Source organism: Dipodomys spectabilis, unplaced genomic scaffold (assembly GCF_019054845.1).
Source record: "Dipodomys spectabilis isolate Male_0828 unplaced genomic scaffold, ASM1905484v1 ptg000106l, whole genome shotgun sequence".
NCBI classification, from domain to species: Eukaryota; Metazoa; Chordata; class Mammalia; order Rodentia; family Heteromyidae; genus Dipodomys; species Dipodomys spectabilis.
Genome location: NW_024870783.1, coordinates 781,907 through 794,970, shown reverse-complemented (window position 1 = coordinate 794,970; position 13,064 = coordinate 781,907). Strand labels below are relative to the sequence as shown.

General features: G+C 39.8%; 1 gene segment (V, D, J or C); it reads right to left on the bottom strand.

Annotated features, from left to right (window-relative positions):
• The window catches only part of LOC122114103, a 353,243-nt gene extending 352,205 nt beyond the window's left edge, over positions 1–1,038 (bottom strand). Inside the window, 1 exon segment of the V gene segment in view lies at positions 896–1,038. Within this exon segment, the coding sequence occupies positions 896–950 (55 nt within the window).
• Between the last annotated feature and the right edge of the window lie 12,026 nt (positions 1,039–13,064).

Genomic DNA, 13,064 nt, shown 5'->3' with positions numbered 1-13,064 from the left:
AGATATCAGAAAGTATCAACTAAAATCTGAAGCAATGAATCTGTTCTTTGTATTATAAACAATTCCTGATGGTAGCTCATACATATAATACTAGCTATTCTGGAAGCTGACATCTCATGATCCTAGTTCAAAGCTGGCCTGGGCAGGAAAGTTTGTGAGGCTCTTAGCTCCAATTAACCACCAGAACACCAGAAATGGAACTGTGGCTAAGTATGTTGGAGTGCTAACCTTGAGCAAAAGAACTCAAGCCCCAAGACTGACAAGAACAATAACAGAAAACCATTACTACTTAGAATATCTATTACTTGTGTTATGGTTTTATGAATCTCAACTGTTGACACAATTCACACTCTTCAAGTCTATATTGTCTATATATGAGCAGCTCTGTCAGTAGGTGGAGGCACCAGGAGGAGCAGCTGGGGCACCCCAGACTCTCACTACTGCTTCCCTGGGAGGTTTTTGTCATGGCTTATATCACTGTGGGAGGAGAGTGTTGACAGTAATAACTGGCAACATCTTCAGGCTGCAGGCTGCTGATGGTGAGAGTGAACTCTGTTCCAGATCCACTGCCACTGAACCTGGATGGAACACCAGATGCCAAAGTAATCCTACTATAGATCAGGAGTTTAGAGGCTTTCCCTAGTTTCTGTTGGTACCAGGCTAAATTCCTATAAATGTTTCCACTGGCTCTGCAAGTGATGGTGGCTGTGCCTCATACAGATGCAGACAAGGTGGATGGGGACTGGGTCATCTGGATGCCACACCTCGCATCTGTCAGGGGAAACATGAAACAAATATCCACATTATTAACCAAATTATAAGAAGGCTCTCCTGAAGAGTAAAGCATCATCCATCACGCTGAGGAATTTTAATGCCCAATATTCTTTATCCTTACCTGGGAGCCAGAGCAGCAGGAGCCCCAGGAGCTGAGCAGGGATCCTCACGTCCATGCTGTGTGCTGACTGGGACAGACTGCTACACCGACTATGAGCAGCCTATGAAGAAGTCCTGAGGGCAGTGGGCTGTGCTGCTGGCACATGCAAATCATCAGCTTCTGGACAAGGTTAAACACAACTGTACGTCTGTCTCATCTCAGTAGGTCTACACAAATTTGAGTCTCAGGAGACTTAGGTCAGGCAACAGACTGTGTTATAGCCACAGAAGAGAATCAGCACATTTCTTTCCTGTGGGTGGAGTACCACTGATCTCATTGAGGATAAAAGTCTCTTTTCTTTTTATTTCTTTATCTGAGACAAAACCTGTCCATTTAAAGGTTAGTTCCAGAAATTTACAGACATTTGCACAACACTCATTTGGCACATGCCTTTATTATCCAGAGCAGGAACTTTGGGAATTGCTCTGATTCACTGATCATCTTTATGTGGCAATTTGTCAGCACTGCTGTCCTGTAATGTGATCCTTGGATATGAAATAAGAATGTGAAGCTATTACATTGATTAGAAAGTAGTTAAAATTGTGAATTGTGCAGCACAGCCATGTTTTCTCTTATATCTCTGAGTCCCTTACATAAAATCAAGACAATTTCTTCTCTTCAAACTGACCAATCTTTTCCACCATCCTAGGGGTGTGTATAATTTATAATGTCCATTATTGAGGTCTTAATATTCCTTCTGGGTTTTAAACATCTTAACCAAAGCTACTGTGTTTGAATCAGAGATTCTCCTTGAAAAGAAGAATAAACTTGGGTTATGCCGAAGCCTACTGAGTTACCTAAACCTACATATGTTCCTTTCATTTGGTGGTCTCTTCTATTTGAGAAGAGAACACTGTGTTTAACAGCTGGGTTAAAGATATTGGGCCCAAGTAGAGCGAGTAGAACCATGGAAAGGAAGATCATGTTGGAATTTTTGAACCGAATCCAGGTGCCAGCAGTACATGGAAATGTCATTCATATTGAGAGGAGGCAACATGGAGCTTAGAAGCAAGAGTGAGGAGAGTTGATTGTCTACGCCAGGGAGACAGAGCATGGCTGGCTGCATTGTAGGTGCTGAGGTGGAATGAGACACGAGGACATCCATATGGGCCTGTGCAGTTGTCAGGGCCCACAAGTCACTACTGCATGGGATGCAAAGTTGACTCATCTCAGCAGTGTTATGCCAGTCTGAGTAATATATGAGCAAATATGTGAGGGGGTTTGTATGCTATGATCATGTAAGTGACAGTGACAGCTGTTGTTTCTCATCATCCAAAACAGTTGATCATGTGGCTAAATTCATGAGGGATCAATGGAGCTGACAGTACTACTCTTGAGGGAAAGAATTGTAAACTAACTACAGGAGAACTTCGTCTAAGAATGTATTTCAGAATAACCTATTGCTGTGCATGCAGGTGGAGAAATCACCATAAATCCACACGTATATGTATATATGTATAAGACTAGATGAATGAATGAGTGGATGGATAATTTTTCACAGCCAGGATGTAATGGTGCTCTAGTTCCATGAATAGATAGCACCATCACTAATGTACCTGTAAACTTTCTCCAATAAATGAAAGAACCGACCCTTGTGGAAATAATTGATTTTTTTAATCAAAACTAAGAAAGTGTAGGATAATTTTGGACCATTTTGTACCAAAAACAAAACAAAAAATTCCTGGTATGCGAGGTAAAGGAAAAAGTGGAGAGAATCAGCTAGCAAGGGATGCCCACTGGCCAATTTCAAGGGATTTTGAGTACCATATAAACAGTAATATGCACCATTAAATCAACTGTAAACCTTTGGATTCCCTATGTTATTTTCATAAGAAATGGGATATTCTAAAATGACCAAAAACTTCTCCACACATTTTCATAAACTGCAAAAGGGAAAAATTGTTATACAGCAGAGAAATCTGGCAGCCATCACCTAGTCTAGAATTGAAATGAAGATCACCAGTAATGATGATTCAAACTGTGGGTCTGTTAAAAGTCACCATAAAAAGAACACAGTAGCACTTCTGGACTTTGCTCACATATATGTACTGCTGAATATTACCTGGAGGAAAATTCCATGAATCTAGTTTGAGAGACATTCAGAAACATGGCTGCTGTGCAGTCACTAAGAATGATAAGACCATGATTATATCGTGTTTTTTTTCCTACACAATAGGATGCAAAATAACATATATTCTTCCATTAGAACTTGCTCATCATTTGGCAGTATTTCACTGACAATAGGGAGAGATTTCAGTTTATAGAAGAATGGAGAAACAAAAGGTAATTCAAGGAGGAAGCTCAAACAAAACTTAATCCAGGGGTTCATTTGTTATAGCAAGATATGATTTTTCCTACCTCTCTCCTCTGTCCTCCTGTGTCCTACTTCTGTAATTAGGAGAAAGTTTTTCCTTGTTAACAAATTGTAGCACTGTGTATACTCCTTGCCATGCACAGCCTTCTATCTACCACTAGGATCTGTTTCTCTCCATGAGGTCAAGACAGGTAAGATCAACTTGGGCAAATACTGGAGACAATCACTGCCCAGGGAATGACTTCTCATACAGGCCAATCAGCTGTCCTTCAATGTGATTAAATTAAACATCCTTAAAAGCAAACTGCCTACAGACAATAATAGCTGTTTGTAGTAAGAGCTCTGAAGTGCATAACACATGCATTGGAAAAGCAAACCTATATGTCCATTTTTTCATCTATGACCAAGGCCATGAGTTGTTGATTAAAGAAGGAGAGTAAGTTACATTTTGAAGGAAGTATCATTATGAATCAGAGCGATATAACTGATCAAACATACTTTCTCTCCCTTTGCCTGTGAACAAATCACTTAAAATGAAGATTGGTTCTCTTCATTAACAGGGATATTAAAAATGGTCTAAGAGGCTCTGTTGCAAGAGGATCTAAGTTTGTTTTGAATAGAGTCAGGGTCTCGTTCATGTTACTCATCTGTGTGTTTGCTGATTTCCAGTTACAGGGACCTGATGGAATGAAAAATTAATATCCTTATTCAGAGGATGAGTTTGTTAAATGGGCTTCAGTGAAATCACACGGGATATTTTTAATGAACCACAGATGTTCAATTTTAACTTGTTTCTTCTTCCTCTCATTCTAATCATGCTAAGAGGTGAAGAGACAAAATGTGTTCCAAGATGCCCACTACACACTTCCCTTGAGTAATAGTGTTGCTAGAGAGAGTGGTGAAAGGGGAGCGGGTGGGGTGGTGTGACTGGAGTCTCAGGAAACAGGACAGCATGAGAAGTATTTGTTCATTGTCTTGCCTTTGCATTAAAATGAGTGCTCTGTAAGATCAGAGGTTTGTATCTACAAGTGCTCATGGTACTGTAAGGAAATGTAAGAGCTCAAGAACTGAAGGTATTTCAGCTTTCCCCGCAGAGGGAGCTGTGGCACCTTAAATCTCTTGGTGATAAAGGGATTGGTTAGCATTTGAGATGTCATTGGGGGAACCAGGTTCAGCAATGAGAGGGATTCCTAAGTATGTGAGAACTCATTTTTGAAGACGGTGTTTGCACTGATGGAAGTCTAAGAAGTCTCTTTGGATGATCAGGATGAGTTAGCTAAGAACTCAAACATGAGGTCATTGTGTTTTCTATTCTCAGATTCCCATTTGGTCTCTTTCATATTGCTATTGGGACCTTATTTGTTCCATTATTTTCTTCATATATTCCTTTTTAGGTGTTTGATCAAAGATCAGAAGCTTCAATGATGTTTAAACATTCATAGCATTTATAATCCATAAAATAGCTACTTTGAAGTCTATTTAGCATTTGGTGGTTGGTTACTGATGTCATTGATCTTTTTTAAACTTTTCATTTCCAATTTATTGTTTGAATCTCTAATGGCTTACCTTTACCTACACAATATGACAAATGCCAGTGAAAGTTCAGGTTTCCTGCACTGCAAGTCCATCCTGCTTCTTCCATACACCCTGGTGTGTAGATTGAGAGTGCATTCAATGTGCAGCCACAATGTGCACTCACTTCCCTTTGCTCAAGGCTTGTCTTGTGTCTCTGTCACTCACACATGGAGTGAGGTTTCAGAGAAGAGTATTGAGGGGAGACCTAGGAGGGATGGGGGAGAATGATGAAAGGGTGTCATACTTATAAACTGTACTTGTACTCACAAACTGATTGGTTGAATGGTTACCACTTTGTACAACTACTTAAAGACAATAAAGGTATAATTAAAATTAAAAAAATCATTTTGCAGAACACCAGAATCAAATACTGTGGGGGAAGAACATACAAAGAAATAAACAAAAAAAGATTACATAGTACATTATAAGTACATTAAAAAGAACAGCAAGAAATATAAAAAAAATTGTGTCCCTATCTTGGGGTTCATTTCACTTGACATCAGCTTATATGGTCATACATACAGAGCTTTTGACCTCTTCTGCTTTTCTTAGGCATATACTAGTTATTGCAGATAAGGGAAACCATATAACCTATGATTCTTTGGATCCGACTTACAACACTTAATATAATTTTTTCAGGTTTTCCATTTCCTAACAAATGTGGTGATGCCATTTTTTTGATGGAGGCATAGAATTCCTATTTCTTGATCCATTCATCTATTGAGAGGCATGTGGGTTGGTTCCATAGCTTAACTATGGTGAATAATTCTGCAATAAACATCGTTGTTCTGGTAGCTTTAGTATGGCCTTGTTTGCGATCATTTGGATAAATGCCTAAAAGTGGGATTCCTGGGTCATAGGGGAGCTCTATGTGGAGTATTTTGAGGAACCTCCACAGTGCTTTCCAAAGTGGTTGAACAAATTTACATTCCTACCAACAATGCAGTAAGGTTCCCTTCAGTCCACATCCCTTCCAGCATCTGTTATTAGATTTCTTGATTATAGACATTCTAACTGGTGTAAGGGGGAATTCTCAATGTTGCTTTGATTTGCATTTCTTTTATGGCTAGAGAGGGTGAGCATTTCTTCATGTGTCTACTGGCCTTTCTTATTTACTCTTCAGAGAAATCTCTCTTTCAGTCTTTAGCCCACTTATTAATCAGGCTGTTGTTTCTTTGACAATACATTATTGGAGGATTTAATTTTTTGAATTCTAAGTATATTTTAGATATGAGGCCCTTGTCCATTGTATGGCTAGTGAAGTTCTTGTCCCAATCCCTGAGCTTTCCATTGATCTTGCTTTCTATGTCCTTTTCCATGCAGAACCTCTGCAGTTTCATGCAATCTCTTTTGTCCAAACTTTCTTTGATTTATTGCGTTTCTGGGTCTTTATGAAGAAAATTTTGGCCTGTGCTAAGGAACCCTAGAATTTCTCCTATTCCTTCCTGTAATATTTTCATGGTGTCTGTTTTTATATTGAGGTCGTGGATCTATTTGGAGTTGATTCTGGTGCAGGTGGTATATACGGATCTGCCTTTAGTTTAGGAAATGGATTTTAAAGATCTTTTTGGTGGAGAAAAAAAAATCCCTTGACAACAAGGAAATGATAAATGTCTAGGTTGATGAACTAATTTGTTAGTTATATTGTTTACATAATGACAGTATATGTACATACCAAAACCTTCTGTACTTTAAGTATATTATAATGTGTCAATCACAAGGTGTTTAAAAAATTAATGACAATTTTTTCTTTACAATATTGTTTTTCAAAAATCTTTTGTAAAGCTATGTTGCAGTGCTTTTAAAAGCTTATTTTGACATACCTAGAAATTCTTCTTCTTTATTGAATGACTACAAATTTCAGCACATCCTGGACTACACATAAGTACAGATGTGTGTTCTTTGTAAGTCAGAAGAGGCATTGTCAGATATGCTTGCACGAGAAGGAAGACAGAGAGTTAGGGTGTGCAGATCTCTCCAGAGCCTTCCTCCCAATACTTTCTAGTCACCTTAAAAGACTGACTCCTCCTGAGCAGCTCTGTCAGCAGGTGGAGGCACCATGAAGAGCAGCTAGGACAGCCCAGCCTCTCACTTCTGTTTCCCTGTGAGGTTTTTGTTATGGCTTGTATCACTGTTGGAGGTCTACTATAATCTTGTTCATAGTACAAAGTGGCAATCTTCAGGCTGCAGGCTGCTGATGGTGTGTGAACTCTGTTACAGATCAACTCCCATTGAACCTTGATGGAACCCCAGAGGCCAATCTATTTGCAAAATAGATCAGAAGCTTTGTAGCATTCTCTGGTCTCTGCTAATACCAAGTTAACTCATTGCTAATGTGCTGACTGGCCCTGCAAGTGATGACAACTCTGTCTCCAAGAGATGCATATAAGTGGTAGGACTGGGTCAACTGAATGTCACATCTTGCACCTGACAGTGGAAACATGGAAAACATTATGCATTTAATTAATTATGCTATCCAAGTACTTCCAGAAAGAAGCAGGCTGTTTTTCTTTCTGGCTATTATTTTAACATATTTATAAGATATTTCTTTGTTTCTTTGTATGTCCTCCCTCACAGTATAACCCCTGTTTTCACTGTATTTGATGTTGGTATAATTTGTGGAGGGGAAAGGAAAGAACAAATCGTTTAAATAGGGATATAGGTGGTCCCATTGAAACAATGAGATATATAAGACTTTATGTTGAAAAACGAACTTTGCAACTTTGGCGCGGGGGTGGGGGTGGATGATGCGGGGGTGGAGGTTCGGGGAGATGGGAAGGGATGGGAAGGGGAAACAAAGGAGGAGGCAACAATGCTTGATAAGAAATGTACTCATTACCTTGCCCATGTAATTGTAACCCCTTTGTATGGTATTTTCACAATATAAAACACACACACACAAAAAAAACAAAAAACAAACAAAAAAAACATGAGATGAATAATCCCCAGCATTGTCGTTCTTTACCTTGGAGCCAAAACTGTAGAGCCCCAGGATCTGAGCAGGAGCCCTCATGTCCTCGCTGTGTGCTGAGTGGAACCTTCTCCTGCACAGGGTGTGAGCAGCCTACTATGATGTTCTCAGTTCAGTGGGCTGAGCTCTGGGCATATGCAAATTAGCAGGAGTTGGACAGGGCTAGGCATCACTGCAATCTGGCAGATTTCAGTGACAAAGTACAGACTTGAAGACCACAGATGTCCAATTTTCTGGTAGATAATGTGTTTCTCCCTGGTGATGTGAGAACAGAATATGTCCTGTGAGAAAAATAAATGTTTTTAATTCCTATATTGTCCAAGACTTGCTAGTATTTTCTTTACTGTTTATGTTAATGTAAGCCAGTCACTGAGAGATAAACATTCCTAAGGGAGGTCAATTTTATACTTTTCCTGCATTTTTTATCTGTGAATTTTGTGACACAGGATTCTAGAGCATTCAGGTTAATTCCCTGAACCACATTATATAGTTAATAATTATCATTATTATCCAGATTGAGAAATATATTGAATTCAAAAAGTTTTATGAGAGAGAAAACTCTTGAAAAGTATTATATGTGAAATAAACTATTTTTATCTGAGATGTATAGAGTGTCTTCTGCTGTTTGTATTGCTGTCCTGTTCACGCCATACAAATGACTCATTTCCTTCTCTTCTGAATGCTGTGATTTATTGCCTTTCTCTAGGACAGATCATAAAAGGTATTTCCTCCTTATACTTAGGAATACATGTGGCTCCATATCTAGCTTTGTAAGTGTCATGCATTTCTGTTTAACATAACATTTACTAAACTTTGGGAGGACATTTGTGTTTTCTATCTTAATTACTGGAAGCTGCTCTCTCTCTCTCTCTCTCTCTCTCTCTCTCTCTATCTATCTGTCTATCTAATATGTTCTTTAACCAATGGCTGAACTCTACTTCCAGTTCACTGTTCTCCTTAACCCTGCATTATCTTTCATGACCAATATATTTTAGGTTGTAAGTAATTGTTTTGTGTGCTTGGCCTGAGGTTTGAACTCAGAGTTAAGGTAGTTTCCTGAGCTTTTGTGTTCAAGGCTGGTTTTCTACAACATGAGGCATAGCTTCACTTCCAGCTTTTTAGTGGTAAATTAGAGATAAGCAGCACATAGATTTTCATGCCCAGGCTGACTTCCAATTACCTTGAGCAGATCTCAGCTTCTTGAGTAGCTAGAACTACAGGGATGAGCCAGTGGTACCTGGTACTAAAGCATTTTTTAGTGAATGCATTTAGGCCATTTGATCCAAACAGACACAGACAAAATAAAAAGCTCTGTGGTCAGAGTGAGGACAAACTGCAGCCACACAGTTTGGAGAGGACATCTTCAGCATGAGGAATCAAGCACAGCTGACAATAGGAAGTGAAGCTAGAGTTATGTTAGCAGGCTGCACAACATGGAGATCAGCATGTGGTGACACACTGCATTGTATAGTGCAGGATGTCACATTTGAGGCTAAACAGCAGAGGAGTCACATGGAACTTAACATCACAAATGGAAGCATCTGCTTGTGGGTGCAAGGAGATAACACAGTTGTTCGAAGTCACAGAGCCCACAAATAAGTCATTGTCCAGTCAGAGGCTTCTTCATTACCATTTAGTGTATAAACTGCATCTGAGTCTAGACATGATCATCTTCTCCTGCTAAAACATGAATGATCTCTGCAGCACATGCTACCACAACTGCTTCAGGAAGGGCTTTATAATGTTCTTCTTCCTTCTTTTTATGATGATGTACGAACCTACTACCGAAAGCTATACTCTTCCCCTCATTCCTCTTAAATTTAACCTTTATTTTTCTCATATGGTCCTCTCAATTTTTGTCACTGTCTTTGTTGGAAGAGATTTGCTCTCTCTACCATGTGCTGTAGGACAAAGCTGGTACTAAATAAAACAAGTAAAAGGCAGCTGGGTGCTGTGAAGTTATAAAGACTACCTGGCAAATTATTAATAGAATGACAAAAGACATCTACTTGTGTCGAGTTAAAAGCAGACAGCTCTAGCAATAACACATAAATTCTCGTGATCCATGCTCCAGGTCTAGCTTCAGCAACTGTGAAAATGTGTCTTACCAGTTTCAAGTCTGCAAAGGCTTTAGGTACTGGAATACTTGGAAGAGTTTGAAACAATGGCCTCCAACCACAGCTGTTGTCAGGCTTACATTGCTCTGGGCTGTGAGGAATGGAGCTGAAGACAGGGAGATGGGGGACACTAAAAATACTTTCTGTGGATCTTCCTGAAAGAAGGAAGAGCTTCAGGAAAGGAACATGTTTATAATCTGGGCCATGAAAGTAAGTGAGCTGAAAGTCTGAGAGACCTAGACTTCAGAGCTAGGCTGAGTCTATAGGAAGGATGCTCCAGGGTTAATCCCTTGGCTTCTGAAGGGCTGGGATAAGGAAGAGATTCAGCAGGGTCCTCAGGACAGATTCTTAATTCCAGTCCTATTCAAACATAGAGGAAGTGGGGCTCTGGTAGTTCACTCCTCTAATCCTAGCTTCTAAGGAGGCTGAGATCTGAGGATCATGGTTTGAATCCACCCTGGTCAGGAATAAACTGATCTCCAATCAATTACCCAGAAAGAGCTGGAAATGATGTTATGGTTTAAGTTGTAGAATACTAGCCTTGAGCACAAAGATCTCAGAGACAACACCTACATCCTGAGTTCAAACCCTAGGACTGGAAGAAAAAACAAAAAACAAAAACAAACAAAAAAACCCAACCAAACAAAAAAAAACAACCACCAACTGAAAAAAAAAAAAACATAAAGGAGCACTTCACAAATGGAAGAATGCTGAGGTAACATGTTCATATGTATCAAATTAACACATGGGTAAACATACTTTCTTTGTCTAACTCATCATTTGAAATTCTGATCCTGAAAAAGAACTCTAGGGAACAATGGCCCTTCCTCACTCTTAGCCTGAGCATCATGAAGCTCAGGACCCAATCTGTTCTTTCGAGCACAAGCAATGACCTGCTCAGTGCAGAGGACTCTGGGCCCCTGCTGGGGATAGCATTGACAGTGCAGCCCCCTCTCACCTCCCACAACTGGATATGGTGTGTGCATGTTCCCTTCAGGACTGCGTGTCTTCAGCCCTCCTCCCCTTGCCTTTCTGACCTGTACTTGATGATTTCACTATAAGAATCCTGGTGGAAGTGTCAGCCTTGTCTTGTGTGATTACACTTTCAAAGTGAAATATGAAATGGGAACTTGTACATGAGGAGACTTGACCCTTTCCATAAACATGGTCCCAGCTGCCATGTGTTCCATGAAAGCCTGGAATAGAGCTCCCCAGGCTCAAGCTCCTAAGAACAAAAGGGAAGCATCACCCCTGCTTTCCCAAGGTCTCTAAGATCAGGCTTCCATTTTTTCTCTTTGTGTGGATTTTGGCATCTAGTGGAACCTTTGTGACATAGCAACTGGCAAGATTTCCATTTGGAGTTTTGGTTTTGTTTTGTTAAGTAATCCTCTCACCAAAGTTGTAAAGTTCGTTTTTGACATAACGACTTGTACATTTTACAACTTTGGTGAGGAGGGGTGAGTGGGACCGGGCCGTGGGGAGGATTGGGTGGGGGGGCGGGGGGAGGATAGGAAAGGATGGGAAGGGGAAACAAAGGAGGAGGCTACAATGCTTGATAACAAATGGACTCATTATCTTGCCCATGTAATTGTAACCCCTCTGTACAGTTTTTTTCACAATAAAAATATAATCTTCTCAAACAATTATGCAAGAGTATCTCAGTATTTTAATGCAAAATTATGCCATTTTATTTCTTTTACTGAAGGATTAATTTTAATTTGCATATATTAATAGCATGAGGTGATTTTAAATGATAATTCTATACTTAAATTCAATGTACTTTGAAAAATTTAACTACCTTCTTTGTATTTCCACTGTCATTTCCCTTCAACACCTATTATCTTACTTTATATAACTGACTTCATAATTTACAAATATATGTATGTGTGGATATACATTATATTATATATTATACTTAATTCATTTTCATTTATTTGTGCCTTAGGTCCCTTACCAATCTCCCTTTAGACATTTTCCCCATTTTGCTTTCATGAACTGTTACCATGTTTTATTATTACTATTATTGAATTATTGTTATATTATCAGCATTATTTAATTCTACATACCACAAATGAATGGGATCATGGAATAATTGGCATTGGAATCCTGACTTATATCATTCAACATGATCTCCAGTTCCTAAATTTTCCAGCATATTATATAATGTCATTGTTCATCTCTCTCTGTCTTTGCTAATGATCCAGAGCAATAATGTCCTCAGGACTTTACTAAAATCCCTATTGTTGTCAGTCATAGGCCTTGAACTCAGGGCCTGGGCACTCACTATCCCTGAGCTCTTTTGCTCAAGGTTAGCACTCTAGCACATTAAGTCACAGCCACCCTTCTGGTCTTCTAGTATTTACGTGGAGATAAGAGTCTCACAGCTTTCTGTCCAGGCTGGCTTTGAACCACATCCTCAGATCTCAGCTTCCTAAGTGTCTAGAATTATAAGCGTGAGCCACCAATGCCTAGCACATCCTCATTTTAAAGAAGGACCTGAGGAGTCATGATGGGTCAAGACAAGGTCAGGCTGAACCTTGAATCTCAGACTTAGAAGGGAATTCACTAAGCAAATGGGTGCAAGTGTAAGAGGAACAAAGGGAGGGCAAATGCCTCTCTTGTGAGGCCTTCCAAGTGGAAATCATATCCCCTGGATACCATATTCCAGATGCTCTGAAGTACAGATCTGTGTTCTTTTTATGATGACAGAAGCCTTGTCTGAATGATGACTGTGAGGCTGAGATGAAGAAATACAGTTAAGATTGAGAGGATTGTCACTGACCACCTCAACCAAATCCCCAACTGAACTTCAGAGCCTGGCTGTAACTGCAAAGCAGGTGAAACCACAAGGAGAAGCAGCTGGGGCAGCCCAGCCTGTCATTTCTGCTTCCCCTAGAGGTTTATGTTATGGCTTGTACCACTGTGGGAGGGTAACTATTACCCTGTTGACAGTAGTAAGCTGCAAAGTCTTCAGGCTGAAGGCTGCTGATTGTGAGAGTGAACTCTGTCCCAGATTGGCTCCCACTGAACCTGGATGGCACGTCGGGTTCCAAATTGTTTGCCCAGTAAATCAAGAGTTTAGGAGCTTTCCCTGGTTTCTGTTGATACCATTCTAAATTATTGCTAATACCCTGACTGGCCTTGCAGGTAATG